This window comes from Suillus fuscotomentosus (assembly GCF_016647785.1).
Source record: "Suillus fuscotomentosus strain FC203 chromosome Unknown F5891scaffold_16, whole genome shotgun sequence".
NCBI classification, from domain to species: Eukaryota; Fungi; Basidiomycota; class Agaricomycetes; order Boletales; family Suillaceae; genus Suillus; species Suillus fuscotomentosus.
This window is the reverse complement of record NW_024539528.1, coordinates 740,504-768,119: the sequence shown is the minus strand read 5'-3', so window position 1 is coordinate 768,119 and position 27,616 is coordinate 740,504. Positions and strand designations below refer to the sequence as shown.

General features: G+C 47.1%; 11 protein-coding genes across 11 annotated transcripts; 4 read left to right on the top strand and 7 right to left on the bottom strand.

The window, feature by feature from the left end:
- Positions 1 to 42: 42 nt before the first annotated feature.
- Positions 43 to 1,539, top strand: F5891DRAFT_150772 (uncharacterized protein). Its single transcript, XM_041370685.1, has 8 exons — positions 43 to 117; positions 187 to 285; positions 343 to 461; positions 512 to 673; positions 737 to 812; positions 868 to 996; positions 1,065 to 1,246; positions 1,311 to 1,539. Exons 2-8 carry the CDS (start codon positions 207 to 209, stop codon positions 1,404 to 1,406), a joined length of 843 nt encoding a protein of 280 aa, XP_041228314.1. The 5' UTR covers positions 43 to 117; positions 187 to 206; the 3' UTR covers positions 1,407 to 1,539.
- A 449-nt stretch (positions 1,540 to 1,988) lies between these two features.
- F5891DRAFT_1186380 (uncharacterized protein) lies at positions 1,989 to 3,293 on the bottom strand (the record flags this gene model as incomplete). Its single annotated transcript, XM_041366686.1, has 4 exons — positions 1,989 to 2,166; positions 2,220 to 2,510; positions 2,560 to 2,855; positions 2,904 to 3,293. The coding sequence occupies 4 exons, from the start codon at positions 3,291 to 3,293 to the stop codon at positions 1,989 to 1,991; spliced, it is 1,155 nt and encodes a 384-aa protein (XP_041228313.1).
- Positions 3,294 to 3,751: 458 nt separating this feature from the next.
- Positions 3,752 to 6,919, top strand: F5891DRAFT_1215571 (uncharacterized protein; the record flags this gene model as incomplete). The annotated part of the gene is made up of 9 exons (XM_041369301.1): positions 3,752 to 4,001; positions 4,047 to 4,180; positions 4,233 to 4,274; positions 4,329 to 5,117; positions 5,182 to 5,362; positions 5,429 to 5,517; positions 5,573 to 6,031; positions 6,116 to 6,404; positions 6,453 to 6,919. The coding sequence occupies 9 exons, from the start codon at positions 3,752 to 3,754 to the stop codon at positions 6,653 to 6,655; spliced, it is 2,436 nt and encodes an 811-aa protein (XP_041228312.1). The 3' UTR covers positions 6,656 to 6,919.
- A 123-nt stretch (positions 6,920 to 7,042) lies between these two features.
- On the bottom strand, positions 7,043 to 8,946 carry F5891DRAFT_1023212 (acid protease). The gene is made up of 7 exons (XM_041361272.1): positions 8,638 to 8,946; positions 8,407 to 8,585; positions 8,325 to 8,354; positions 8,103 to 8,269; positions 7,582 to 8,053; positions 7,381 to 7,524; positions 7,043 to 7,325 (listed from the first exon to the last, which is right to left on the bottom strand). Exons 1-7 carry the CDS (start codon positions 8,826 to 8,828, stop codon positions 7,234 to 7,236), a joined length of 1,275 nt encoding a protein of 424 aa, XP_041228311.1. The 5' UTR covers positions 8,829 to 8,946; the 3' UTR covers positions 7,043 to 7,233.
- Positions 8,947 to 9,047: 101 nt separating this feature from the next.
- Positions 9,048 to 11,828, top strand: F5891DRAFT_1023203 (glycoside hydrolase family 5 protein). The gene is made up of 15 exons (XM_041361271.1): positions 9,048 to 9,476; positions 9,528 to 9,559; positions 9,613 to 9,676; positions 9,735 to 9,858; positions 9,958 to 10,032; positions 10,084 to 10,184; positions 10,238 to 10,262; positions 10,314 to 10,461; positions 10,521 to 10,797; positions 10,849 to 10,941; positions 10,999 to 11,005; positions 11,054 to 11,099; positions 11,148 to 11,302; positions 11,357 to 11,418; positions 11,475 to 11,828. The coding sequence occupies exons 1-15, from the start codon at positions 9,376 to 9,378 to the stop codon at positions 11,587 to 11,589; spliced, it is 1,425 nt and encodes a 474-aa protein (XP_041228310.1). The 5' UTR covers positions 9,048 to 9,375; the 3' UTR covers positions 11,590 to 11,828.
- A 1,679-nt stretch (positions 11,829 to 13,507) lies between these two features.
- F5891DRAFT_978615 (uncharacterized protein) lies at positions 13,508 to 14,918 on the top strand (the record flags this gene model as incomplete). Its single annotated transcript, XM_041376801.1, has 7 exons — positions 13,508 to 13,609; positions 13,715 to 13,747; positions 13,880 to 13,968; positions 14,015 to 14,097; positions 14,155 to 14,370; positions 14,669 to 14,822; positions 14,897 to 14,918. 7 exons carry the CDS (start codon positions 13,508 to 13,510, stop codon positions 14,916 to 14,918), a joined length of 699 nt encoding a protein of 232 aa, XP_041228309.1.
- On the bottom strand, positions 14,750 to 15,985 carry F5891DRAFT_150515 (autophagy-related protein). Its single transcript, XM_041370684.1, has 6 exons — positions 15,828 to 15,985; positions 15,656 to 15,772; positions 15,500 to 15,595; positions 15,347 to 15,432; positions 15,255 to 15,292; positions 14,750 to 15,203 (listed from the first exon to the last, which is right to left on the bottom strand). Exons 1-6 carry the CDS (start codon positions 15,861 to 15,863, stop codon positions 15,025 to 15,027), a joined length of 552 nt encoding a protein of 183 aa, XP_041228308.1. The 5' UTR covers positions 15,864 to 15,985; the 3' UTR covers positions 14,750 to 15,024.
- Positions 15,986 to 16,015: 30 nt separating this feature from the next.
- F5891DRAFT_1143277 (uncharacterized protein) lies at positions 16,016 to 17,007 on the bottom strand. Its single transcript, XM_041364950.1, has 7 exons — positions 16,887 to 17,007; positions 16,729 to 16,835; positions 16,611 to 16,673; positions 16,510 to 16,555; positions 16,345 to 16,456; positions 16,244 to 16,286; positions 16,016 to 16,185 (listed from the first exon to the last, which is right to left on the bottom strand). Exons 1-7 carry the CDS (start codon positions 16,913 to 16,915, stop codon positions 16,133 to 16,135), a joined length of 453 nt encoding a protein of 150 aa, XP_041228307.1. The 5' UTR covers positions 16,916 to 17,007; the 3' UTR covers positions 16,016 to 16,132.
- Positions 17,008 to 17,094: 87 nt separating this feature from the next.
- Positions 17,095 to 19,654, bottom strand: F5891DRAFT_1023190 (uncharacterized protein). Its single transcript, XM_041361270.1, has 21 exons — positions 19,332 to 19,654; positions 19,192 to 19,270; positions 19,115 to 19,128; positions 18,957 to 19,055; positions 18,894 to 18,903; positions 18,823 to 18,840; positions 18,738 to 18,763; positions 18,664 to 18,689; positions 18,577 to 18,611; positions 18,500 to 18,524; positions 18,436 to 18,447; positions 18,364 to 18,379; positions 18,273 to 18,315; positions 18,121 to 18,221; positions 18,016 to 18,075; positions 17,933 to 17,960; positions 17,818 to 17,875; positions 17,738 to 17,762; positions 17,561 to 17,681; positions 17,486 to 17,512; positions 17,095 to 17,437 (listed from the first exon to the last, which is right to left on the bottom strand). The coding sequence occupies exons 1-21, from the start codon at positions 19,388 to 19,390 to the stop codon at positions 17,303 to 17,305; spliced, it is 1,017 nt and encodes a 338-aa protein (XP_041228306.1). The 5' UTR covers positions 19,391 to 19,654; the 3' UTR covers positions 17,095 to 17,302.
- A 1,084-nt stretch (positions 19,655 to 20,738) lies between these two features.
- Positions 20,739 to 22,772, bottom strand: F5891DRAFT_1186374 (uncharacterized protein; the record flags this gene model as incomplete). The annotated part of the gene is made up of 20 exons (XM_041366685.1): positions 20,739 to 20,855; positions 20,923 to 20,946; positions 20,995 to 21,100; positions 21,149 to 21,173; positions 21,231 to 21,285; positions 21,345 to 21,372; positions 21,431 to 21,490; positions 21,544 to 21,641; positions 21,701 to 21,743; positions 21,797 to 21,812; positions 21,868 to 21,879; positions 21,934 to 21,958; positions 22,009 to 22,043; positions 22,096 to 22,121; positions 22,171 to 22,196; positions 22,244 to 22,271; positions 22,335 to 22,433; positions 22,491 to 22,504; positions 22,572 to 22,650; positions 22,714 to 22,772. The coding sequence occupies 20 exons, from the start codon at positions 22,770 to 22,772 to the stop codon at positions 20,739 to 20,741; spliced, it is 975 nt and encodes a 324-aa protein (XP_041228305.1).
- Positions 22,773 to 23,255: 483 nt separating this feature from the next.
- F5891DRAFT_1215387 (uncharacterized protein) lies at positions 23,256 to 25,953 on the bottom strand (the record flags this gene model as incomplete). Its single annotated transcript, XM_041369300.1, has 14 exons — positions 23,256 to 23,843; positions 23,899 to 23,930; positions 23,984 to 24,026; positions 24,085 to 24,201; positions 24,254 to 24,502; positions 24,558 to 24,580; positions 24,631 to 24,659; positions 24,708 to 24,732; positions 24,783 to 24,935; positions 24,990 to 25,016; positions 25,070 to 25,250; positions 25,314 to 25,541; positions 25,596 to 25,651; positions 25,698 to 25,953. The coding sequence occupies 14 exons, from the start codon at positions 25,951 to 25,953 to the stop codon at positions 23,709 to 23,711; spliced, it is 1,554 nt and encodes a 517-aa protein (XP_041228304.1). The 3' UTR covers positions 23,256 to 23,708.
- Between the last annotated feature and the right edge of the window lie 1,663 nt (positions 25,954 to 27,616).

Here is a 27,616-nt window from a genome sequence, read left to right as displayed (position 1 = left end):
TTCAAGAACTACATCAAGAAAGGCGCCCCCCCACAGCAATCTCGGCAGACCTGTCTAATTTACCAAAAGTTCAACGGGGTGCACACTGCATTTCTGATTCCTGTGGTGATATCAAAAGTTGAGGCATTTCTATTCAAAGATAGTAAGATGCAAATTGAGCTGGTAAAGCTACTGACGTCGTTGTAGATCCCCTGGACATCACCACTATGGCTTCCAAATCCACCACAGGCCTGCCATTGGACTCTGCCAATATAATGTCGACAGTACTAGAAGGTATTTTATACGGCGAGTACCATGAGTTCCTACGTTGCATGCCTACCAACCTAGCGTTCTTTTTTTCAGGCTTTTCAGTCCTCATGTTCATAGGTACCATCTGGACATTTACTTACAAACAACGCATCCGAGACATCAATCAGCCAAGCACCGTGGTTGCCACCTTGCTGTTTGTACTCAGTACTGCGGTCAGCTTCTTACCACTCTCGTCCCACTTCATCCGCTGAAGTCTCCCAAGCACATGATCGTAGGTGCTGTTCGTCTCGAAGATGGACTGGTGAAGCATGGCAATACCCTCCATGATGGGCCAGCAAGATTCTTCGCAGACGTGACCCAACAAACATTTGTGACAAAGAATACGATAATCACTTTACAAACTTTGCTTGGTGACGGAGTGGTGGTAAGTTCAAGTTTTTTTACCTGCAAGCTTGAAACCCTAGTGACTTACATGAATCCCCAAAAGATCTATCGATGTTACGTCGTTTGGCGATCTGTGTGGATTATCATCCTACCATGCATGATGTGGTGCGGTGTCGCAGGTTATTTGCAATCATACGGAAAAAATTGGATGCTCTGACCTGTGTTGTTTCAAAGCGTTTGGTATTTGTATGGTCTATGTGCAAGCACCGACTACCAATGCCAAAAATGTCTTCGGAAACCAGACTGGACATTGGATCACGGCGTTCCTTTCCTTGACGCTTGCAACTAATTTGCTCAGTTCAGGTGGGTTCACTTCTGCGTAGGCGCTATGCTGAGGTCTGTATATATATTAATGACCTGAATATATACAGGATTGTTGGCATACCGCATCTGGACGATCGAACGCAATGTCTCTGGAGCTTACGCTACGAAGAATAACATGCCTATATTGCGGGTGCTCGTAGACGCCGCGCTTTTATACTCCGCAGCGCTTTGCGCCTCGCTGGTATGTTTCGCCCTCTCGAACAATGGGTTTTATGTTTTAGGAGACCTGGTGTGTTATTTCGCTGTTATAATCTCATCAAAATCGCTGATGGGAGCTTTGATCAACCATGTAGATCGTTCCCATCATCTCGATTGCCTTCTACATGGTCTTTATCCGCGTCGCAATCAGCAAGAAGATCCACGAATGCCTCTCGGCTACTCTTTGTTGAGGGACAAATGAATCTGACCGAAGAATCTCTTCGAGATGCCCTGTGCAGCCTTCGATGCAGATTGAGATGGTATTTTCCTGACCGACAGAGACAGCTTAAAAATGGATGCAACCTTATAGTCTAAGAATTTCTTCGAACAGTATCGCTTTATCTTCCGGCTTGAGGACGGCGGTCACTTCACTCTGAGGAACACCTTGACATGTGGCCTTGACCGTGTACTTGTAGGAACGTCGCAAATTTAAATGACCACTTGTTGAAACGACTGGTTGGGTCGACTCGTGCTACACATCCTCAAACACGAGAAATACGCGGTATATTTGTTAATCATATGTAAAGAATGGAAGTAGCTATTGAAATTGAATAGCTGCATGTACGTCAGTACACCGGAACGATCGCGTACGAGGCATAGCAGAAGTGAGCGAAACCGGTAAGTCAAGAACGTGCAGCCGGCACTCGGCAGCTGCATGATTAAAGCCGTCAGGGTTAATAGGAAAGTAAGAACTTGAAACAGTGTATCAGAGCACGTGTATCAACGCAAGAAATTTTGCAAGAAAACTAGTCCATCTATCGTCACTCGCTCATTCATATTCTCTCGGTGTAGGGCGACTTCACCGCCAGTGAATCGTACCTGCCTTGAGAAAGTGCATATGTTGTGCCTGTCCCGTTCGCAACGCCGGAGGCGTATGTCACAGAATCAAGGTGCCGAGACCGCGCTAAGATATCGGATGCGATTTCGGTGCCGTATTGTTCCGCCAGTTGGCTGTGGTGGGAGTATTAATACATACATGCGGGGATAGATAGGAAATAACCCACTTGGCATAATTATCCATAATGACAGCCATACTTGCCATGCTGAGCCTATAGGCCTTGGGCATCATGCCTTTACCGAAGCGGTAGGTTATGTGGTTTGAGCACAAGAGACCAGCGAGCATGATTACGAGCTGGAGCGGCACCAGGGAGAAAGCGATAGTGTACCAGAAGTCCAAGGCGTGTTTCTCAAAGTTGACGTATGCCTCTTTGCACCCCGGGAGGACTGGAGCGGGCGTAACAGCTTTGGGAGACAGTAGCTTCGACGAAGGGGGAGTAATATCCACAGCAATGGAGCTTGTTTTGGATCCTGAGACGGCCGGCTGCACCGAGATCGCGGGACCACTGGGAATTTAGCTTGCCTTCGAGGTTGAATGTACGTTGTTTGTAGGTCATGTAGCCGGGGGTGACGAGGAGGGCAAAGCAAAGCCAGAGAGTGAAAGTGTAAACTGCTAGGAAAGAGCGGTTATTGAGGAGGATGCCAGCCCATCCGATTATGGAAGTAAGTGAGGCAAGGACGGCAGCGGCTGTGGAGAAAACGAGTTCTGTTCGGTTGCCTACGCGAATGATGTCTGCGTGTTCGAAGACGTCAAACCATGTAAGGAGACAGAAAATTAGACCCGCAAGGCCGTATATGGATAACTGCAAGAGATCAGGAAATGGAAAGTATGGAAAGGAAAAGGTACTGACTGCAAGATTGGCAATGAAGAGTGCCCATTTGAACCTGTTCCAGTGCATGTGAGGACGGGTGTGACCACCTTCTTTGCCACCGAACCAACCACCGGTGACGCCGTCATAGTCTTCATCGCCTTCTGCGGGCATGCGTGCCTCACCACTCTTGAAGGCCTCCCTACCGCCGCCTCTCTTGTGCATGGCGGGATGGTCATCATTGGCCTTCCCTGGTCTACGTCTGCGAGGAGTGGGAGAGAGCAAGCCAGAAGCAAACTTGTTAGGTAGATAATTGACAGAAAGGGAGACGTCCTTTGAGAGGGTGGTGCTGTCTGCGCGGGGAGATGGTGGAGCGGAAGAAGATTCATCAGCGGCGAAGAGAGGGGTGGGGGGCTCAAGAGGAAACTGCATGTCTCCAATGATTGGCCTGGTAGAAGGGGCGAGTGAATAAGACGACCGGGCGTGAGAGGTGAGAGAGGAGGGTCGACGGATGTGGCTGGGGAAGCGATTAGTATGTGGCAGGGAGCGCGAATTAGGATGGTGTGGAGTAAAAAATAAAGGAGGAAAACACGGTGGATTGACAGATTGTTTATATAAAGAGGAGTACTTAGCGAAGATTAAAAATACAACTTACCCGCTAAAACTTGAATAGTCCAACATAGCCAACCTGCACTAGTAGTACATACTTACTCAATTACCGTTCCAGAAAAATATGGCATAAACGTTACCGTACAGTATTTAACACGTTTTCTCGTATCAGATCTTGGGCTATGTCGGATAGAATCCTAAAGTCACGTACGTTTTGCCGCAGACGAATAACGTTGTGGAGTTATGTTCCGAAGTACCACGCCACAGTGCACATGCGCGACATGTCACATTTCATTAAACGCGTGACGGATGCATCACGTCTCTCCTCAATGTACGACTCGACACGTCCGCTAAAACGTCAGCGCACTCTCCCCATATCAGCCTCGCCGACACCTAGATCCTCGTCACTCACTCCACCTCCATACTCTCCAAAATTATACCCGACTCCAGCACTCCGCCCGCTGCCTCCAGCAATCCTACTCCTTGCACTTCCAGGACTTCTGGCCCTTCCTCCTACTCATCCAGACTTTGGTTTTTCACTCTTTCTCTCACTGCGCTCATTAAGACACTGCTTAGCACTGCCTGCCCTCGCCCCTGATATAGAATGTCGTGCTTGGACAAGTCTGGCCGAAGTCGGCATGAGAGTCATGGAGAGTGGCTTTTGCTCGCAGGAGGGAGGATGTGACTGGGCTGTAGGTATTCATTCAGAGGTACTACAAGGTTTTTCGCTGCTTGCACATGCTGACAAGTGTTATACAACAGGCCGAGAAAGCACTCGGCAAAGGTCTTCTCATCGCACAAAAAGTCAGTCTCTCCTTATTTTTGACATAGACAATTGACTCAACCATTTCAATTCAGCACCCTTCGCTTCGGCCGCTTCGTCACCACCTAACACTCCTCCATGCTCGTTTTGCATTCACTTTTCCTTCCTCTTCCACATCACCAAAATTTGCACGTGCTATCCTCAGACGCCTCATCGCATCATTTGTACCCTCGGATCCTCCAGGCACCGTATATGATGCACACCTAGCATTAATCACCCAGATCATTACACTGCCCCCTTCAACTAATACTGCTGCTAATACCAGCCCTGCACCACTAGGGGCCCCCGCCCTCCAAGCAACGCTCACTGCCATAGATACTCTCATAACTCTCGCACGCAAAAACCACCACTCTCAAATTATTGCCCTCGCTCATGTCATCAGGTTACGCGTCCTTCTTCGTGCAAGTGCATGGGCCCAAGTTGGGGCTGCACTCGATACCGCAGAAGCCGTGCTTGGTCTGATGTTCGACAAGAACGGCAAAGTTAAGAATGACGAGGGTCATATCAATGCGATGAAAAATAACAAACCTGATGACGCACTTCCCCGTTGGAATTCTATAACTGCTCACGACGTTAATGCTTTGTCTCGCGAATATTCTCAAGTACGCATTACCTCCGACCAGTCAAATGTGGAACCAAATCAAGAGGAGGAAAACACGCAATCGGATCCTGCTCATGCTTCTCTGGTTATCCATACACTCATATCCGCTACCATATTTTTTACTTTCTCTGGAAACGTTCGTGCAGCCGAACAAAGGCTCGTCGCGCTCCACGAAATTGTTGATAGTGGAGCACTCGAGGGGTTCAAGGATGGTATCATCCAGGTATGCTTGCCGTCTCGCGTTTGCGTTTCTCTCCCCATGGGTCCTAACTATGCAACTTGTATAGATCGCTCTCCCACCCCACCCTCCCCTGGTGGTCCATACCACCCACCCACTGATACTTCTCCCGCTCACGTTCCTCGTCAGCGCCACTGCAAAACGGGATCCAGTGGGCAGAAACCCAAAGCGAAGGCTCTGGGCCGAAGCAGCAATCAACACTCTCAATACTGCAAGAGAGGACATCGAACGTATGTTGTATTTTGGTCGTGCCGGTAATCACTATTGCATTGATACTGACACTCGTCCATCTTCAGTGCCCCTCTGGGCTTCCCTAGCAGACGGAGACGAAATTATGCAGCGCACAGTAAGACTCACAGCCGATCTTTTATGCGAGCTCGTCGCGGTACGTTTGATTACATACCACAATCTTGTATCCATTGTCTTATCCTAAAACATAGATATCGATCCAACGCTCCGAATTCGACGCTGCAGAAACACACCTAAACGCATTACTTACCCTAACCCACACACACGACCTCTTCCACTCATATAGCGCCCGCATCACCCTCCACGCCGCACACCTCGCGCATGCACTCGGAGATACCGAACGTGCAGGCGTATGCTATCGCGTCGCCAAATCCGTAGATGACGAACACAATGCAGGTGCTGGTTATGTAGGCGCTGCTGCATGCGCTGGGGAAGCACTATTACGCATCGGACTACGTGCTCAGGCTCACGACGAGAACTTGAACCCTGATGTGAATGAAGACGCTAGTACTGAGAAAAGCGACTGGTTGGATGCTGAGACGCATGCATTGGCTAGGTCTGCGATTCAGCGGTGTCATGGAATGGGAGGGACGCTTGAAGCAGTTGGGAAGGTGGTGCAGGCAGCTGTGGTGGGTGCAAGAGGGGAGATTGTTGGTGCCAAGTGCGTCGCTTCTTTATTTCACGCCAAAAATCTCAATAACTGACTTTTACTTACAAATTGATTCTTGGCACAGATCACACCTAAAATCTGCGCTGTCTCTGTCGACCTTAGCAGGCGAAAACCATCTCGCGCGTTGCTCCTCGCGCAAGTGGGTGCACAGTATTTGCATACAGCACCTGCGCATGCGATGGAGACGTTGGCAGTATGCGAGACGCTGGGTGCTGGGATGGGCGCGAAGCAGAAGGATGTAGATGGTGTGAAAGGTGGAGGTAAAGGAAAGGAGAAAGAGAGAGATATGGACGGTAGCGATGGCTCATTAGGCAACGCCCCGCTTCGCCTCTGGGTCGGTGAAAGATTCCTTGGTATGTTTCCTTTCTTTTACGTAGTTCAGTGCTGACAGACCAGCACAGAGATATTTAAGCGCGCAAATAAGCCACACCGAGTGGCAAAGCAGGAGGTGTATAATGCCATGTATCGGGGCGCGGTAGAAGGGATGATGGGGAGGGTGAGGTGGCCTTCTGCGGTGGAATCTGATCATGGTGAAACAGTGCCTACCAATGGAGAAGACGTCAAAATGCAGAGTCTGGATCCAGATCAGGATGTTGAGATGTAGGTGTCTGCACCTTTTGTTCGTTTGAGGGTGACGGAGGGCGACTTTTCTTGGACGCTGCAGTTTCCTGCTGACTGGACTGACCTTGCTAGAAGCACTTAAAGTTATTGATACTCGCAACATACTCCACGTCTGATCACATAAAGTTTGCACTGCCATCGTATAGCATATCAACCAAGTATTACATACAATAACACAAGCACCCTTGTAGAATAACGCCAAAGTCCGAGTTTTTCAAGTATAATCATTGCATTATAGCTAGTTTACTCCGGCATTGAGATATCTTCCGCCGTAGGGTAAGTAGCACTAGAGAGGTAAGGTGAATTGATGGGCAATATGACTCAACTAGCGCGTTTTACACAACTTTTCAGCCACGCAGATTACATGATAGACTCGAGAATAAATGACACACATGGTGTTTCACTATATAGCTGTTTTTCACGATTATTGGGCTCTGCAGAGCATGAAATACAGGTAACAAGATATCACGGCCCATTTTGGCTACGTACAACAGTCAAAGTTCGTAGTACAAAGAGGTATACATGCACCTTGGGTATTAATCAATGCATCCACGAGTTACATCAAACAAGTTCTGCAAATCCTACCCTCGTGTTTGCGTAATCAAACACCGAATAAACGTTCTGAAGAAAAACATCGCCGATGATCGTGAAATCTACAGTAAGTATGAGCAACATCGTCTTGTCCAAGATGCCACAGGCTGTACGCACCCATTTCTGAAGACGCAGCAATCCCTGCTAAGCAGTCGCTGGAAAGAACGTCTGGCCCGAGGTTGTACGTCTGCGCGGAGACTTTGAAGGCACGTCTGCCGAACGTGAATGTAGGTACGGTGGAATTGATGGTATCGCATGGAACTGTGCAGATGCAGGTGTCGATCAAATTGGAAATCGTGGAAGAAATAAGATGCTTACTTGTCCAGTATGTATCCGCGCCCTCCGTGTGGGCCGTAGCTCCAGATATGTTTGCGTAGTAACTTTGTGCGATTGAATAAGAGGTGATGACGAAAGTGGTCCCGGTATCAATGATGGCAGTAGCGGCTTGCGACTCAATGACCTCTTGTCCCAACCTCGAAATGACATCCATCTCTACCTGCCAGTAGCCTCTATCCGTCACAGCAACATAAGTGAGTGTGTCGGAGTGGTAGAGATCAGTATTTGTTCCTCCGATGACCATTTCGCTGTCTCCTGGAGTAGTAGAGAGCTTGAACCCAAAGACGCTTTGTGGCAGTTTTCCACTTTCGTCCAGCGTTTGGAACAGTGGAGATCCCTCGAACTCTGATATTTCGCGGAATGCCAGACCGGAGAGACCGTCAGGGGGGAAAGACCCGTCCTTGCTGAACTCTGGCGAATACATCCATGCGGCGCCGACGGTCTGATCCTTGGCCTGACAAACCAGATTAGTAGAAAGGAAATGAACACCTGTGGTAACCAACTTGGTAGCCCCCGACGAAAACGTCATCGACGTACTCCTCGCCCGCTGTCTCCCCAGCGCCGTACATCAGCACGAACGGTTGGCCAGAATCTTTAGCAGACGAAGATGCAGCAGGGTCGTACTGTGTATGGCCAGCACAACTAACACTGCATTCGGTAGATGGAAGGACTACGCGAACATTACTGTCAGTACGAAGATAAAGAAATATATGTCTGAGACTTACATAGGTCTGAGCTGCCAGTATCGAACACCACTTGAGAATGTCGGTGTCATACGTATCACATTGCAGAGTAAATCAAACGAACTTGTAAATGTTTTTGGGGGCGTGCCCACGTCGATCTCGCCGTACCAGAGGTCTGCATTGTAGTTGAAAAGGGATACGTTTCCATTCCGCTTTGCAGCTGAGTGAAAGTCGAAGCGACTACTCAGAGGGTGGGGAGACCCAGTGTTCCGTTGGTAGGCTCCCATGGTAGCACTGTACTTACTAGTTGGCGTCAGGCTGATGAATATAGTGAAAGAAAGAATTCCAGACATACCGATATACAAAACCCAGCTGTTCCCACACAGTCCTTGGATCAAACACTTTGGAGAAGTTGGCAGCATTTGATCTGGGGTTGAGAAGAATGTGTTGTGTGCGACCCATATCAGAATGAGCATTTGGCGGAGGAGTGGGTGACCCGACAACTGCTACTACAAAAAGCGCACATCGAATTGCAGCAAACTTCATCTTGTAGGTGTATCACGTTGGTGGTGTAGAATGAGAGAGGAGACGCAACGACCAGTTTTTAATGTGTGTGTCGAGAAAGCCGCAGCCATCGCGTCTGAGCATGAATGCAAGCTTTCAGTTTGGACTGAAGGTAGACTTGATAATTTATTATATTGATGCAAACTGCTAGAAGTCACGTGATTTAGATCGGGCGGCAATCGAGGGTCGGGCAGCTGTGGCTGCTCGCCTCCTTGCGATCACACGACCCGTGATGCATTGATGATCGAGTAACACTATACTATGCTACCCCCAACTCAGAGTTGGTTTCAATGTCACTATCGCACGTCTACGAGGCATCAAGAACATTTAACGCGCAGGTCGGGATGGTTTCCATCTCCTCATGGCGGCGAGATATACAACGAGGTACTTGAGAGTTATTTTCTCAGAGCAATCAATGACTATTCGCTTCCAATTGCTCCGGCCTGTCAGGCTGTCACGCCTAGACCAGATATAGATTAAGATTTGTTTTGAAGTTGGTTGTTTTATCACCCGGACTAATAGTTGTACAATGAGACATATCCTGGCAGGTTTGGTGCTCTCGAGTGCGCTTGTTGCCCGTGCGTGGGATGGGCAACCAACACACATTTATGGCGTTAATTTGGGTTCATGGTAAGCGCTACTCTGCCTCCGACTGACTGTTTAACTCAAGTGGTAGCGCAGGTTAGTCCTAGAGCCATGGATGCTTCCTCAAGGTGATAAACCAACGAACTTGGCAAATACGCGTTCACTGAACAAGTTTCTTTAGAGTGGTTGGATATGGGTGGACAGTCATGCGCTGATGATTGTTGGACATGCATTGCGACTGAGTCGTACGTTCCAGTTCTGCACTGTTCGCATGTGATATTCAATTATTCTATGATAAAATAGGTCATTTGCAAAGGCGTATCCAGACACCGTTGATACTACATTTGCTCAACACTGGGACACGTGGTTTACGCAGGACAACGTCAATACGCTGAAGGCGGCCGGTATTAACACCGTCAGGGTTCCTGTGCGTCGATTCCAAGATTACTGCGAATTTGGCCAAACTAACGTTGGACTATTTGATCTGCTTTTCCTTTCATGCGTTATGCATCGCGTTCATTCATAGCTGGGATATTGGATTGTGGAGGCCTTAGTCGATAGGTCCCACGAATCATACCCTCGGGGCGGTCTCAAGTATTTGGTTAGAAAAGGTTTCTCCTATATTTTAATTCTGTTAAACTCGAGCGTGTAGCGTCGGGGCTTGGGCTGGCTGAAAGATGCTGGGATCCAAGCGATCCTGGATCATCATGCATTACCCGGGGTTCAAACGCCTGGGCAAATGTTCACTGGAAAGTAAGTTCCCATTTGTTTCCTATCTGTTCTGTACTGAGATTGATTTTTATCAGTTGCACTTCCGATGTTCAATTCTACGTGAGCCATTTCGCAGCTTGTAAAGCAACAATTACAAATCCTTACATACAGACTCCATACAACTACCACCGTGCACTGGTGTGGACAGCGGTCATGACTGCGCTTTCTCACCTGGACCCTGATTTTGGAAGTGTCTTTGCGATCGAGGCAATCAATGAACCCATTATGAACGCGACTCAAACACCCAACTATGGCACCTGTATGTGTCATTCATCATTCTTTTATTTGTACCATCATGGTTTCTGAACCTTCGTACAGTCCAAAGAAACTTTGTCCAGGTAATCCGCGCAGTTGAGCTCACACTCGGAATATCTGCACCGTCATCCAGTTTGTCGCTATCGGTACCACTGTCAGTCTCGAACAACTTCACTGCTGCACTAAGTGCGACATCTTCAGCAACCATATTCCCAGTGGAGGTGCGAGCGGCACTTTCAGAAGCCGTTCCAATTTTACTAGCGATTGGAGTAGCTTCCGGTTTACAGACCATATTCGAAGCCTCACCCTTCAAGCGGTCTCGTACTTCATTGGTGACCAAGTGAGTTCACCACAGGTCCTTGCTAGGATACATTGATGATGGCATGGCTAGTTTCATGGATGTGAACTGGCAGTACGATAATCCCTCTAATCCAGCTGACGTGGCGATTGGTCCCCAAGCTTACGACAACCATTTGTATTACTCGTGAGCACGCAGTTGATTACATCAAATTCTCATGGTTTCTTAATTGTCTCTTTACAGGTTTGGTGTATGTCGCGTGCACGTAGCCTATTGCTTCGCATTAACAAATTTATAGGGAGTTGCGGCTGCTGACCCAACGTCTTACTTGATCAGTATCTGTAGTGCGTCTTCTTCGTCAGTTCGCCAATGATGCACTCACTTTGGTAAAGATCTTTCACGTATCCAGGCTGACGCAGCGGTCGGCGACTCTCCACTCTGGTTCGGAGAGTGGGGACTTTCGACGGAGTTTAATGCCACAAACGAGTTCCTCTACAAATGGGCTGACGCACAGAAGTTGGCCTATAGTAAAGGTGCCGGATGGATTGTACGTGTCCCATTGCATTTGATCAAGATGTTTACTCAAAGGTGAATACTTCAGTACTGGAACTTCAAAACCGAGATATCACCCCTCACCAATGGGAGTGCACTTGCAAGGCAATGGTTAGTCAAGCGTATCCTAGGGTGATTTACGAAAGATCTGACGGCCGTCTATGTAGGTCTTACCTTGAGGGGTTAAAACTCGGGTTCTTGACCCAGGACCCTGCAGCGTTCCACGATCCGAATGTGTGCGTTCCATACATGAACAGCACCACCAATAGCACAAGTTCATGATGTGCGTTCTTGGTACCTAATAAGCGACAGCGCTGAGCGCACCTATATTAATCCCTGCTGACCCATCATTCTTTTGTCAACATTCCTTACTGATTCCTTAGAATGATCGTGCTGGTTTTCTCGCTATTATAACGAAATTGGTCTCAGTCAGACCACTTAAAGCTTACTAGTCTAGTACATATTATAGGCGAAGTTGTCCATATTACAATTGATAAGATAATCGAATTGATACAGGCCGGAAATCTGAACGAATGGATATGAAAATATGAAGATCGTGGTACTTGGATACTAATGCTCACATTACAGGCCGTGATATGTAGCAGCACAGTGTATACTGCCTCAATTGAATTGCGGGTATACCTATGGTCCTGATGTGCACTCCTTCAAGCAGCAAAACATGTTCAACACAACATACTTAACACTAATCCACAAGATTGTCATACTGCTGATGAAATTCGCGAAAAAGAGCTAGCCTTATCGCTGGCAATAACGTCACACATTCGATGCCTTATAGGATGGACGTCTAACTCACCAAATGACCATCTTAATGAGCATCCAGGCACATTTGAACTGCGGCGCTTCTCTCCATTTCAATTCAGCACCTACAATTTCTTCCTTTTCAGACGTTACAGCGAACTCACTACTCACAGAAGGCTATTATATGGACACAATCCTGTGGACATTTTTCGAAGTAGCTAGATCCAAGACATACAGTCACGCATGTCTTTTAAACTAGTGAGTCTTGGCTCGCACCGCGAGTCCTCATACTCACTGTGTTTTTTGCCAAAGCATGCTATTTTGTATGTTCCAGGCGCAGGGTTATGTACTTCATCACTTACATCACCACCGTTGACGCTATATGATCTCAATACCGCCGAAAGATATCAGGGATCTTGCTATGAACCGAGGAGGAGCCAGCCTGAACAACATCACTCATCACAGTAGGCACCAGGGCGGGAAGAGTCGAAGGAGGCCCACTTCAATGGTGGTGCACAGAACCGGATGCCACTGCGACTCTTAAGGCTACGCGAAAGTTTGTTTATTGTGCTCACGAGTGAGTATTCGAGGGTTCTTGGGGCGGATTCTGTCGTAATCCAGTAAGACGCACGCTAGCCCTCCGAATCTACGTGTATGTTGGTCGGTACGTCTTTTTTGATGCTTGACAATATATGCGCCAATTTATAAAGTATGATGGACAGTCGGACTCCTCCGCGGACGTGTACCAAACTTGCCCCGAACTATCCATGAATACACAAGCTCCCGCGGCCCGCTACATCGCCCTTTTCCTCATTACCAATGAGCGTGGTCGACGTTTAAGTTCAGCCAACACGCAAAGCACATACTGCTCCGTTGCTCAGTTCATACGTAGAACCACCATCTTCCCGAGGGAACTCCAGACGTCACGCAGACCCTGTCGAGCATCGCAGGATGTCACCCATTCTAGCGGGCGTCTCACATTTTGTGTGCTCTCGAGATGTTTTAAGGATCAATAATCTGGAAGACCTTGGAAGATCGAGTTCACCTCCATCTACAGACATTTTTGGTATCGCTGCCTTTTCAAGTTAGGCTGTATAGACGGGTAGGGAAGAGTGAAATTCTGTCGTTTCCATCGTATTCTGATCATTCGTTATAGTGCAGATTTCTGTCAACGTTTTCATTGTTCGACGTCATTTGTTGTGTAATCCTTGTGCTTTATCGTACGAACGATCGAACAATTGCAACTCCGTGTCTATAATCGAGTGGTCTGATGCAGGGAGATAAATAAGAGATAGACGCCGTGTGTAGCTGTTGTGTCATAAGCCACAGGAACTCTTGCTTTCTGTTCGTTCACTGCCATATCTCGCCACGACCTCGTTCTCACAGGAAAGGTTTCACGATAAACCAAATCACCTCTCAGGACGCACACCAAGATTTCCCAATGGCAACCATCGATGCCCAGGACCTCCGAAGGGCGATTGGTCGCTTTCGAGTTCTGATCGCAGTGAGAGCAAACGCAGGCAAAACGACCATTCTTCAGAAGGTCTGCAACACCACGGACGACCCAGAAATATACAATTCCAAAGGAAGAAGGTGCGGATGATGATCTATGTCATGCATGTATCTATCGCTGATCAATTGTGGGTAGATCGATGCTGCCATCGTGAGATCCTCGATCAAGGTGTGTGCATCATTTGCCTTGTGGGCATACTTGCGCTGACGGACACTCAGCGCGGAAATCACGACATCACAAATGAGATGGTGTTCAAGAGCAATCCCGATTTTGTCTTTCATGACTCGTGCGGTTTCGAAGCGGGCTCTGAAGAAGAATTTGAGAACATGCAAAGATTTGTCTTGCAATGTACACACAACAAAATTAGAGGAGCGAATCCATGTTATCTGGTAAGCAACTTCCTTCTGATGTTCCGCGCTTGCTGATTGCCATCAGGTATTGTATTCCAATGGACGACTCAAGTCAAACATTCCAGCGGTCGGAAGAGAAGTTCTTCTTGGAGTGCGACACTGGGCATGGTGAGCTTGCAACTTTATTGTCACTTGCTGTGCTCAGAGCCTCAGACTAAATGATAGATCTTCAGTTTCCGTGGTCGCGGTTTTCACCAAGTTCGAAGCTCTACGTGCGTTTACGTATGGAGACATCAAGAAGCAACTACGAGGGGTATCAGGAGAAGAATGCTCAAAGAGGATTGCCCAGCGCGTTGAAGAACTGTTCACAAATGCGTGTTTTGAATGAGTTGTACAAGCCCGAAAACCGTGCCCGTCCTAAGTATCATGTACGCTTGCAGAGTAAGTGGTTCAGATTGACTTATCCCGATATTGGTAACCGTCCTAGATATGGACCAAGTTTCCTGTTTTTCGATGCGTTTTCCCCATACTTATGCGCTCGTATTGTGCATGATACCAAACACGCCAACTTCAACTCCTGAGTAGTGCAGACTGTGATTTTTCCTTGTTTCTGATGCTCTTCCCCCATGCTATGCGCTTATTCTCGGCACTCCAGCTTCAACTGCTGAGCACTGCAGACTGTATCGGGTTTCAACACTCGGTTTTCTCATCATCCCTCGTTCTGTTTTGTGCCATGTAGATTTAGGCTTGCGCTCGTCAAATGATCATTGTTATTTCTCGTTTTCAATCATGACAATCCAAGAGCTAGCTCCGTATGCTACAATGCTCAAGCGGACGGGCATGACGACTGACAAGATTGTCGATGCTCGTCGAGACAGTACACAGCCTGGGGAGTAAGTCACCGCATCCAGCCCTTGTGTGATGATGCCAATTCTAGAAGTGTAGTGCCTCCTCATACATGTTGTAGCCACGACGAACGCCAGAGATAAGTAGCGCCAGTAAATCGAACAAATAATCAATACAAAGTCTTGAAACATACATCTTGTGCTTATCGCATCTGCAATATCTTTCTGCACAACACGGAAGCTATACACACTACCCAAGCTCAGCCCCACCAACTTTAACTACAATCTTGATTGGAAAAGGAGATATCCCTGTCGCGTTCGTGATGAGAGGAACGGCCGTGCGCCCGCGCTCCGACGAAGTATGGGTCAGCATCACGTTCAAAGCTTTCAAAAGCGTCGACGCAATATTTGCATTAAACTCTTGCCGGTCTGTAATCGATAATGTCACGACAAAATTGCGTCAGACGGAGAAATCCTCACCTTCTGATTTGGGTTGTCGTATCTCGACATTCACAATCCTGTCGTACACACGTCAGCCGCTCCGTCCAACGAGAACCACCAAAGAAAAACACCATTGTTCCCATGGCACTTCCTCCTCCCCGACGTACACCTGAAACCAGGACTTCTTTGCCTTTTTCTCCGAAAATGTTACTATGATCTGAATGAAGAATGAGATCAACAGGGACTCAACTTCTATACACGATAGACAAGAAAGAAAAACTCACTTGGCCACGTTTGTTTGCGCCACTCTCGATGCCTTTCCAAAAGATATCCACTTTCTCAGTCACGAGTTGCTCCATCTCAGGATCCGAAACACCTGGCTGAGGCATAATGACGACTTGGTGCTCCTAGTCGAGCGGTGTGAAACCTAGGAAACTCACCATGGTGACATCAAGGACCTCGAATGTCTGAGGCTTCACAGTGCCGAACAGCCTATGGAAAAGTATCGAGTGAAGAATTGCGGTGGGAACCTCTTTGGCGCTGTGTCTGTCGAGGATCTGGGCTAGCGTCGTATCAGAGGTTTTGACAAGGAGAGAACGAGTGGGTACGCACGACATCGATTGTCACGGTGGCGAGATTAGCATTCATACCTGCAGGCAGACTGCAGAGTGTGAACTGAGTTAGTGGAGCATGAAACAAACGATTCGCAGTCGATCGCCCAGGTTCGTTGGAACTCTAAAAGGGATGTGGATCGGTTGTACGTTGATGGTAATCTTATCTTGGCTCAAGCTAATTTCATTCTCCGTGTCAAATTATAATTTTGATCATCATTGTCCAACGTTCTGCACATATTTATCGAGCCATGTACATATTTCTCCCGTCACATCAGATGTGTTGAATCTTGCAACGGGAATGTTTCAAGCAGAACGTAGGAGATCAAACGCCGTGTAGGTGGAGCCCAGCAAAAGTACTAGTGGACACGGTCGCTACATCAACACCCGGTGTGATACTATTTAAAAAGCACATACCAAAAAGAGGAAGTTCGCCAAGTATGCCACCGCGTGTATTACGCTACACCGTGACGGACATCATGAGCAGGTGATTCCAAAAAGGATCAAGTCTCACGTACTTTGACTGGATCTCCAGTGGTGTACCCTAGAGTATACAGAACACGGGACAGTGCCCATAAACCACATGCATATCCGGCCAAGACTGGGTGTCTCATCGAAGTTGTCAAAGTGCTAAACCAGCCGCAGATGAGAGAAGATATGCAGGGATTCAGCACAACTCTCACGTCACAATAATAATAGGCATGTGCTCAATCGTGTTTTGGTGGGCGCCTAAGAATCATCGTGAGTATGAACGGGACCACGTATTCGGTGAATGATGATTTACGTTGGGCACAGTTAAAGAGGAGGGCTTCTTTAGAAGCATCAGCTTCTGCTTTCTCGGCATACACTGCAAAGCACCCTTGTTGAGCATTCCAGCATTACTCAGTAGCAACAGCACGTACATTGAGGGTACTTGATTCCGGATTTTTTTCTGTGGCCGCCTACAACTAGTGCCTGCCAGCCAAGAACCCAAGCAGTGGATACCAGTCCAGCTGCTACATATCCGAAACTTGAAAATAGTGATGTAAGACACCATTCTGCCGAGCGCGGAGGGACTTACCTAGAGGGGAAAGCAATGGATGAAGACATGATGGCGGTTTGGAAAGAACTTGTGCACGTAGGACAGGTTAGCTGTGGGTCGCTCGGCGACAGGGGACGCGTAATCTTCAATGCCGGAAAACACTTGGGAAAACAGCATTCCAGTACTGACACTAAATTTAGCAAGCCTGAGTAATTTGGCTTGAAGTGCATGATTTGCTGAACGTCGCTAAGACTTTCACATAATTCAATGCAGCCAACAGACAACGCAGAGATAACATTAGATATGGGACGATGTGTGATGCTACATAGCAAGGAAGGTAGTACAGCTCTTCGATAAAGACAGGTGTAAAAATGATTGACAGCCAGAGATGGACATATATAAAAGAAGATTTACGACACGACAATAGGATGAAAAGGGGTCCAGGAGGTTGCGAACTAAGCCATTTGTGAGATCGCTTCAGATGGGTGGCAGAAAGCTTTCGGAGAGATCGTCGAAGGAGATGGAGAGTGACTCGTCACGATGTCTACATCTACCTCATACTCCACGGTCTTCTCGACGTTGATTTCCAGCTGCAGTAAAAGTCAGATAAACCTTATGGCAAAGGTGAAAAATTGGACCTTGGTTCCAATAGGATCCACCCGCGACTGCAGCAAGAATGAGCTAGACCAATAATTTCTTTTCTGGTCACTCACGGAGTTATGGTGGTTTGAGTGGAAGCGATTTGACGGCGCCAAGCCCGGGAACGCCAAAGGGAGTTCTGCTGACAAGCCCCTCTGGGCTCGCTCTTGCCGGAGTTGCTTCCGAGCGTTCAATCTGACCAAAGTGAATATCGGATATGCATATAAACGAAAAGTTTATAGTATACGTACGTAGCCAACAGGGAGTTCGCATACACTACAGGTCAAAATGTGGGTCAGTAATCGTCATTTCATTAGAATAACCGACGCACATTTACTGATGACGAAATGCAGTCCCATGAAAATGAGGTTGGTAGGCATTACAAGCCACTGTAGGGTCAACATCGATTAGAGATACAACAGGAAACGAATGACCATCAGTCTCACGCAAATCATGGAGACGACGGTTGCGGCACTGGTACAAATAGTGAGCAACTGATAATCTCGAATTGACCAAGCTTCAGCATTACCTGGTGAGGGAATTGTTCTCCAATGTATACAAGATGACGGAATTTATGACATAGTCCATACTGTTCGTGTAAGCCTTCGCGAATGTGCACGGAGCGTGAACTCACCTCGAAGAAGCTTTGCGGTTAGCTCGCAACGAGTGACAAAGGAACACCGCAATAAGAACGTCGACGAGAGATGACAGTGCAAGACCCAACGTGAAAACCCACTACATTCCCACAATGTTACATGGCACTGTGATACAAAACGTGGCACTTACTCGGAATTCCCGCTTGAACTCTGTGAAGGTCTTCAGATGAATCCTATGCAACGTTATGATTGTTGTGTAGCACCACATATCATCCACTTACATTTCAGCCGTCGTTACTACAGCGACAAAAATAGATTAGCACATCGTATCGTGGTCAATAACGCTGACCTACCAGAGGCAGAACCTAAAAATAACCCTTAATTTCAAGAGGCCTGAAGAAGAACGAGGTGACTCACATAACCGCAAAAATGCGAAGACCAACTTCAACAAAGGGCGTTCAGCATTCATCCAATTTGAACAGGACAAGACCTACAAGAGGAGCGGTGATGCGCCAATCACAATGGCTCACTGGAACGGAACGTGGTATGCGTTTAATATAACGATCAATCGGAGAGCTTACGTTTATGTATGCGATGGGCAAAAAAGCTGCACGGTTTAATCTTAATTTCTGAACATGTATCACCAAAGACTCACCAGTGGACAATGAACGTCAATATTGCCTGCAAAATTAGTCAGAAACTTTGATCGTGTTTGAGAATGACAAGTGTCTGAGACTCACAGTCAGTGCTATTGTCATCTGACACAAGACTAAAATCAGAGCGTGTGTAGACTTGGATCGAATTTACGCACCGCCACGGTGCTGCACAACGTGGTCAAACAGAGAACAGACAATTGTGATAAGAAAGGACGTACTTAGGTATATCATTTATCTTCGATGTATCGCCAAAGTTCTGTATCAGATAAATCCATATCGATGCACAAACCAATGCAGTATGAACACTATCCAATGTCCTGAACATGCGGTAACTTAGTGTTAGTGCTTGAGAGTCATGTTCACTGAAGGTACTGACCATATCACAGCAACCTGTCCGAAAAACACCAGTCGTCAAAGGTTCAGCGAAGCAACAGATCACTATGTGCCACTCACGATGGCCTTCCTCCAGGGTAGATCTGTGGGGTATAACTTAAAGTAAACGAATGATTGTACTGTAACGATCCCCGAAAGTCTAGCATGTAGCGAGAAACCCATCAGGACTAGTGGACAGACGGGATTAAGTTAAAACTTACGCAGAGGCCAAGAAACCGCCGAGAAGGAGGGCGCCATATGTCGCAGGCACGCTAACCATATTGCACAGGAAGTCTGTGTGTAAGAAGAAGAATCGAAATACGAAAAGGATAAAAGAGGGCACAAAGTATGAAGAAATAGCGAGCGGGAGGAAAAACGAACTGAGGTTGAACACAGGCGAAGAGAATGGGTTTTAAGAGGGTTTAATGTAGTCATGAGGTCCCAGTATTCCAGAGGCAATACTATTCAACGGCATCGTAGGCCCCAGCGAGAACGAATGAGGGGACATGAATTCTAACGTATTGCCCTTTTGCGGACATTTACGTAACTGCCGTGTTTTTTTGTTCCAGGTTCAGATTGCTCTGACAAGATGTTATGATCCATGTCTCAAAAATAAGGCGCCCACTAATTAACATGCCGTCATTGCATCAATTTAGTCGAGCTTGAGCAGGATTTTGACAAGCAAAGCTTCGCAACCCGACTGTTAGAAAATCTCTTCATACTCACTTCAAGTTGACAGGCTCGCATCCCTCAGCACCGAGAGGGCAGGCCACCAGTGTCGAGGCCACGCCAGTCTTCGCCTATCAGCGGCTTATATCACGTTCCTTGAGCTATTCCAAAAAGAACACTCTTCTTTTATTATGTTACGTTGATCAAAATTTCCCGATAGGTTCGGCACTCACTGGCAACGGTGAGTTCGACCTAACGTTTCATAAAGTATAGCAACAGAACGTTGGTTTGTGGGAGACGCCGATACGGTTGGTTTTCAAAATAAACAAGTCAAAGTCCAAAACGCAAGTTGATGCCACTCCTCGGACAGCAGCGTTAACGTTGAGGTGAAGAGGCACGGTGGTAAAACATGAAAATTTGCTTTTGATTCACCAAATTTTGATTCAGGTTCATACACCACTACATAGTCCGGCTCCGAGGACTCGCATTCGCTTGGATGTTCGATACATTCTTCAAACGCTGCCCTGCATGTAACTTAAGTACTTGTGTCATTTCAGTTACCGCATAACATATTGCCAATTTGCAGAGCAACTCCTCGAAATTACTTTATGTAATCCCGGTCTCGAACCGCCGATCAAAGAACTCAAAGTATCCCCAAGGGCCAAGGGACCTTTAGTACGTTAATCGTTACACCTCACCACACAACACCATACCCCTGATCTCTGCACAGTGCCGAAATGTAGTCCCCCCAGTCGTGGTCCAACTGGACCAACCGTATGCGCATAGAAGATAAATGTCTATTAATATGCACAAAAACACAGAGGAGACGTGTACAATGAAGTGATTTGCTTGTCGTGTGGATGGAAGAGAATCGGATATCGACCAAGAGGTAAGGAGAAGATAAGTTAAGGAGATCTCGCTGTAGCATTCACGAGGAGGAAGCGGTGGTGAGATAGTCACTAAATTATTTCGGACGGGACGTGATTCGGTTCAGCTGTTGAGGGTGGAGTTTCCGAAGGGATGTGCGGACTTCCTTTCGCAAAGTCATCGGCTCCTTCATACTCGATAGTCCGCTTCTACGTTGATTTCCAACTGAGAATAAGTTAGTCATACCTAGAGTTCACGACAGCTATGACACATCACCTTGTTTCCAGGATCTAAACGTTTCTTTGTCTTGTTAGCGTGCAGTTGTGCAGTTATAAGAAAGAAACTTACCGAATACTTGGATTGGTACCTGTTGGGAAAAGCAACCGGAAGCTCGTTCGAAAGGACTCCCAGTCCACGCGAGCGTTCTTCCTGAAGTTGTTTGCGAGAATTTAAGCTAGAAAACACAGTCAAACTTCGTTCTCAACTGCGCCGCGCTGCTCACGTTGCTAGCAAAGAGTTAGCGTAAACTGAATTTTGAAAAACGTTTTCAGCGACAGAAAACAGATGGACCGTAAAACACCCACGTTTGCTGAGCACAAAATGAACCCCAAGGAAGATGAGGTTGTCCATGGTCACCCACTACCATGATTCAGTGTCAAATGGGAGACAGGCACATCACAGTGGATGACTTCACTTACGCATATCATCGAGATAATGATGGCGACACTATGCATAATAAACAATACATGAATATACAATCATGGACAAATTGAGCTTCGCGCACCTCGTGAGCGCATTGTTCTCCAATGTATACAAGACAATGGTGTTGATTACACGGTTCATGCTACCCAGGCATGTAAGCTTCGCATCCAGGCCGCCTAATATGATGCGACCCACTTGGAATACGAACGATTTCTGCGCAGCGTGAAGCACAGACCTGCAGTGACGAGGACGTCCACCACACATGATAATATGAGACCCATGGTAAACACCCACTAGTAGGGAGAATACAGAGATTATCGAAAGCCCCAGAGTACAAAAGACGAGAACTTACTTCAACCTTGTGTCTGAATGCAGTCATCGTCTTCAGTTCGATCCTGAATATTACTCAGTTTCGTTCTATGTAAAGGAGTACGGCGAAAGAACTCACATCTCAACGGTGCTGACTAGTACGCAAAGGCATCAAGCAATGAATTCGGGTCCGCATGTAAGGTAACTCACCAAGTGCAGCAACTTGGTGGTATAGCCTAGTGAGCAAGAGCACACAAAAGCCTCAGGTTGACTTACCCAATCGCAAGAAAGCGAATACAATCTGCGGCGCAATCAGCCATGTCATTCTAAACATCGAAGGGTGAGGCTTACAATAGGACCACTGATCCGCCAATCGTTATGGGTCACTGAAGCTCACTAGGTAAGCGACAAGGTCCCATAGTATGAGGTGAAGCTTACGCTTGTGAATTCGATGCGCAAAGAACCTGAAATGGTGTTTGTATACAGGATTTATACAGGACAACAGCAGCGCACCAGTGCACAATCAAAGTAAGAAAAGCCTGGTTCTGTGAGATCATAATGACGCTTAACGAAATATGAAACTCACTGTCAGCGCAACGGATATTGCTAATGGACTGAATGACGAGCAAAAAAAAAATCAGACGTGAAACGGGCCGATAAGCACACAAAACACAGACACAGGTATGTAGTCTATTTTGCTGTCATCACCGAACCACTGTACCATGAAAATCCATGATGTTGTACACACGAGACCGGTGTGAATGGAGTCTAATATCCTGAACAAGATGCTCTATTGAACATTTTGCGAGGAGCGGAAAAGCGACGAAACAAACCAAATTACAGCAACCTGTCCCGTGTCGGAATACAAACAGTCAGCGTGGACACTCTAGAACAGACTAAGAAGCAATACTCACAATCGATTTTGTAATGCTTGTGTCATTGGGGTATTGCTTGATGTAAGTAACTGTCTGTGCCGTTATGACCCCAGATAATCTGTTGGCGTGATCCACATATCAGTCAGAATCCGTAGGGCGAGTCAGGCTGAGTGTTACATACACAGAAGCAATAAATCCACCTAGAAGAACAGCACCGTATACTGTTGGCAAACTAGCCATGATTTGAAGAGAATGAATGAAGGAGGGGGCGAAAAAGCGTGCAGCAGCAAAGATTCATCATGATATATAAAGGTTGGACGTCGACCGTTGGTGACAATTTCCGCACAAAGACAGCGGCTGTAGTGTTAGTATCGATCGCTCATTCATTGCTCATCCACATGATCCAGGCACTTCATGGCAAGTTCATGTGCATCCACAATTGGAAATTTCTAATTTCCCATCAAAACTGATGAAAATTACTGATCAGTCATAGTGGTACTAGTGTATCTGGCTATGCAACCTACTTCAAAACAATGATTGATATTAACCATCTAGTCTCCGAGCTGCTCCTTGGCCACAATCGATGCCACCCTGCATATAGAATAGAAGTACCAAGACTTCGATGGATGAGTTGTAAGCCCGGCCGAATTCACCCACGGTTAATTACGGTGGCACATTGACAGTAGTAGTGGGCGTGGACAATGAGTTATTATAAGCCCTACTCGATAACGATTTTATTTCGTAAGCATGATGACAAGATGATGGCAAGTGCTTCGAGAGACGTTATAGCGTGCGGGGAACTATCTGTCATGGTGGCGTGAACGTGTTTCAACGACGCCTGCGCCGATGAGCACAATCGGAACCCCTGCGCCTCACTTAGCTGATTTCAAGTGCCGCTATGTGCGTGTCGAACGTGTTGCTTGTTCATTTTATTTGCATTTTAATTCGGAAGCTTTTGCACGAACTGTCATGAAATAAAATGGCCAAATAAAATCGTTATTGAGTAGGGCTATAATAATTAGTGATGCCATATTCGCCCTGAAATTTTCTTGAAGATGCAGGGTGTACAGAAATCACCATAAAGATAAAAAACCACTACTAGCTGGTCTTTCCTTTTCCTGTTTTATGACAGATCGAATCCAGTCAATATGTGTATGCCCTGTTCCAAGGAACCCTTCATCGCCGTAGATTCTCTATCTCCTTTATTCTGCAGCGGACATCTTCTAGGAGCTCATCGAAGCCCTCCTTCTCAACGATGTCTAAAGCGGCGCGGAGGACTAGCATTGAGTCGGGCTGCACGTTTGAATTCATCTAAGATGTACGTGTATGATGTCAGAAAGGTCCATCACGATACTGTGGCACTAACGTCGATATAAACCACGTCCAATCTATCAAGCTCTAAATTGAGAAACTTGAGACCGGGTAAGCGAGCTTAGTGAAATTCATCTTACCGTCCAAATAATCGGGCCGTGTCATGATTTGCTGACATCGCCACTGTAAATGTGTCAACCATATGAAGCATGGTTCTCAGAAAACAAATCAAATAGCATACCGCTGGGATAACGGGGAGTTTTAGAGGATCCCAAGAGTCCCCCGATTCCCTCTGGTTGACTCTGTATAGACGTACGAACTCTCGGAGTAAAGTCCAGCAGTGCAGGCTCCATTTTTGCTGTAGAGATTGATCTTCAAAGTTCTGCAACTATCATGATCGCCAAACATACCTGAACGACAACTTCTCCATCATTGTCGCAATCTGGTATCAGCCCGAGGCAGTTCTCAAGCCACGCCTTCTCCGAGCGCAGGAGGTCCTCCGCAGCTTGCAGCATCTCTTCGGCCCTGGACACCTTATTGAGGTAGGATTGACGTCCTCCCACAACGTGCACGACACTGTTTACATTTTCAGCGTCTGGCCGTCTGCACAATAGAGTACGCTTTGACATTTCCCAGTCCAGATCTTGGACAGAGCGCACCTACACAATTACTAAAGTAAGCATGTGCATGTTATTACGCAACTGCATAACTGACTTCCATCAAAGTTGCTGCTTTGCCTGCCAAAAGGTCAGTAGTGGGATTGCGAGTTGTTGTTCTTGCGACTCACGCAATAAAGTATACGGCCATACATCATCCCTAAAATGTTCATCAGATAATGCTGCGCAAAGAGACAGGTAGCTTTACGTGGTGAATACAACAGTGACAATGCCTCAATAAAGTTGAGAAAGATTGCTGAAGTATGTGTCATGAGCACGCTACCTCTTATGGCCCAACGTTCAGCGTACTGTTGGATCTGTAAAAGAAGATTTCGGCCTTGGTCATCGTTTTGAAAATTCTGAATTTTGGTGATGACGAGAACGAGCGGACGACGACGTCCATTTCGCATAGCAACTTCATATAGCTTATCTAGTGCTGCACTGCCAGGTTAAATTGCAATGCAGACTTGTAGCCTCTTTGAACACGCACCGCGTTCAATATCCATCGCGGGACCGCCTGTGAACTGATATTAGTTGTAACACCTAAAGCGTCAATAGATGATGTCATACCGGATCGAGGGTCCGGTCTCTGGAACAGTCCCGCCTGCATATCCTCGCTAAATTCATAGTTTAAAGCATTTCCTAGGCGCAAACGAAACACCTCAAGGTCGGGATGGGCCTCAAGAAATACTGCCCCTTTGTTACGTATATTCAGCATTGCATCGAATACCATTCCAGACTTTCCCGCCCCCTGAATCATAAAAGTTACTGTCAGACCACGCTAGCGCGTGAGGTAATGACACGAGTATCTCACCTTCGGTCCGACAAGGAGAAAATAGGAACCTGCCATCTCTCCCTTCACAATGGAATCGACGAAGTCTTGTTCCTGTCGCCGCGGATGTACTTCGGAGAGCTTTGCCGCCAAGCTCTGCAAGCTAGCATGTTCCAGGTCAGGTGTCAGAAGGTCAAACCGCGATAGCTCCTGCTTGATTAATTGCACTAGGGCTGCATCATCCCATGTTTTGTTGAATGCTGCTTCAATCTTGTAAGACCACATCAGATACGTTTGCCTGTATAATTCATCGCTTATCCTCACCTTTGAAAGGACGCTATGTTTGTACCAAAACACATATAAATTTCCCCCGATAAAAACTAGAAGAAGTTGATCGGTGTGCGGATCGACTGAGAGTGCACTTACTGACGCCCAGCCCTATCAGGGTCTTTAGCGCAATGTCAACGACTAGCGAAGGATCCACTTTGCTCCAAGTACCACTTCCGCCTGGTGGGGAGGAAGAATTATTGTCTGCCTGTGGCATTTGTCGCGAGTGCGTAGAATGGAATCGAACATCGAGGTTTCTAATCTTGACACGTCCAATTCGCGACGGAATAAGTCCTCGCGCAGAAATCACTGGGCACTGCTGTCGCACACGGGTCAACCAATAAATCCGCTGCATGATCGCGGATTGCGTAGCGAGAGAGGTATCGAATAAAACGTCCTCCGTCCTGATTCTGGCATCCTTATAATATTTTTGGGCGCGATGCTGTAGACGCCACGTACAGCTACCCAGTCACCTTGACGTGACACACTGTGCCTTGAACGAATTATGTCACATCCACAGACTCAGCAGTACGTGTCTGCAGTCGAGGGAGGTTGCTGCGGGTGCTTCAAGGCTCGGCGCCCAGCGAATTCTAAGCGATGTAATCATTCAGCATCGCCTTCGAAGTAATCACCTGTGCTCTTCTGTGTCCGTGTAACACTCGTGGCTATGTCCGGAGCTACTATTACATAAAGACAACGTACCACAGGAATGAGGATACCGATTAAGTGCCTTGGCTTGTCCTTCAAGCCGTGATTACAGAGTATCAGAGCTGTAAACTTAAACCTGTTTTCCAATTGAAACCACAAGAAAAGCGACGAACCATAGACATGAAGTGGCACGACTCCCTTTCAAGCACAACAGATGTCCAGCAGCCACCTCTGTTCCACGATGCACGATGTACCTCTAACTTGAAATGGAAGTTCGGCGCTTAAAAAGCGTAAGTTGAATAAACAGCATGGCTAAGGAACCTTCAATAGACCCATAGGGGCTTGCAAGGTTGAGGGATACCTGCTGAAACCGTGTGTGCGTGTGCGTGTGGTAACAAATGCGTATAATTTGTATTCGCACTGTGCAGTATTGCATGGGGATGTCACTAAAACGCACTTGAGAACTCCCTCATCCGATCACCACGGTCCACAGTGCACCTTTGTTTACTACACGTGTCACGCAGTCATCAGTGACTCGGACGGGTTCGAGAGACAATTTGGATATTTATAAACAAAACTGACCGCCCGTGGCGTTGCTGTCCATACCGCTCGCGAACAAGAAGGGAGCTGCCCATGTCCGCGGTTGAATGACTCAAGTCCTGGATCATGGCTATCAAGAACGGGATCCTCGCTCTCGCCTCAATCGCGAGGCAATTGTTTACTGGCAGTGTTACGGGCAGAATCGTAGAGCAGATCTACAAATCAACAGGTTACCGGATCAGCAAGCACTCTTGGCAGAGTCAATGATGATCTCATAAGAACGGGATACGACTGCTGACCTGTATTCTTTCACAACAGTCGGACGACCTTGATGGAAAGAAGACTGTCGTTCCTTCTACCTGGTTGACTATTTGTGCCAACTCGTGAGACTCCACCTCATCCCTACATCCGTCATGAAGGAGTCAATGGACTTAGCCATTGTCCGCAAGAAACTGATCTCAGTCGAAGCACATAGTAAGGCTAGAGTCATATCCGCGTCTGTTTGAACTTCCGCGAGTGATTCGGTCAAATGCACATGCTGCGGGATTCATCTGAGCACTGACCACTGCGGGCGTTCTGAAAATGAAGACATACTGAATCGCTGATACTCAGGTCGAGCCTGAGCCTATGCGCTGTACTCATCCAGTGCTCGTTTCCCGGAGCCTACCATTGTAATGCAAAGAAGGACTCGGAAGCGTTCAATAATGCGGTAATAACTTTCCCTGCAACCACCTAATACGTAACACTGACAACACTTTACCGCTCTGCGTCCATCGTGATGGCTAAGCGTCTTTTCAGTTTCAGTTTTGGGACCCATTCACCTAATTTAC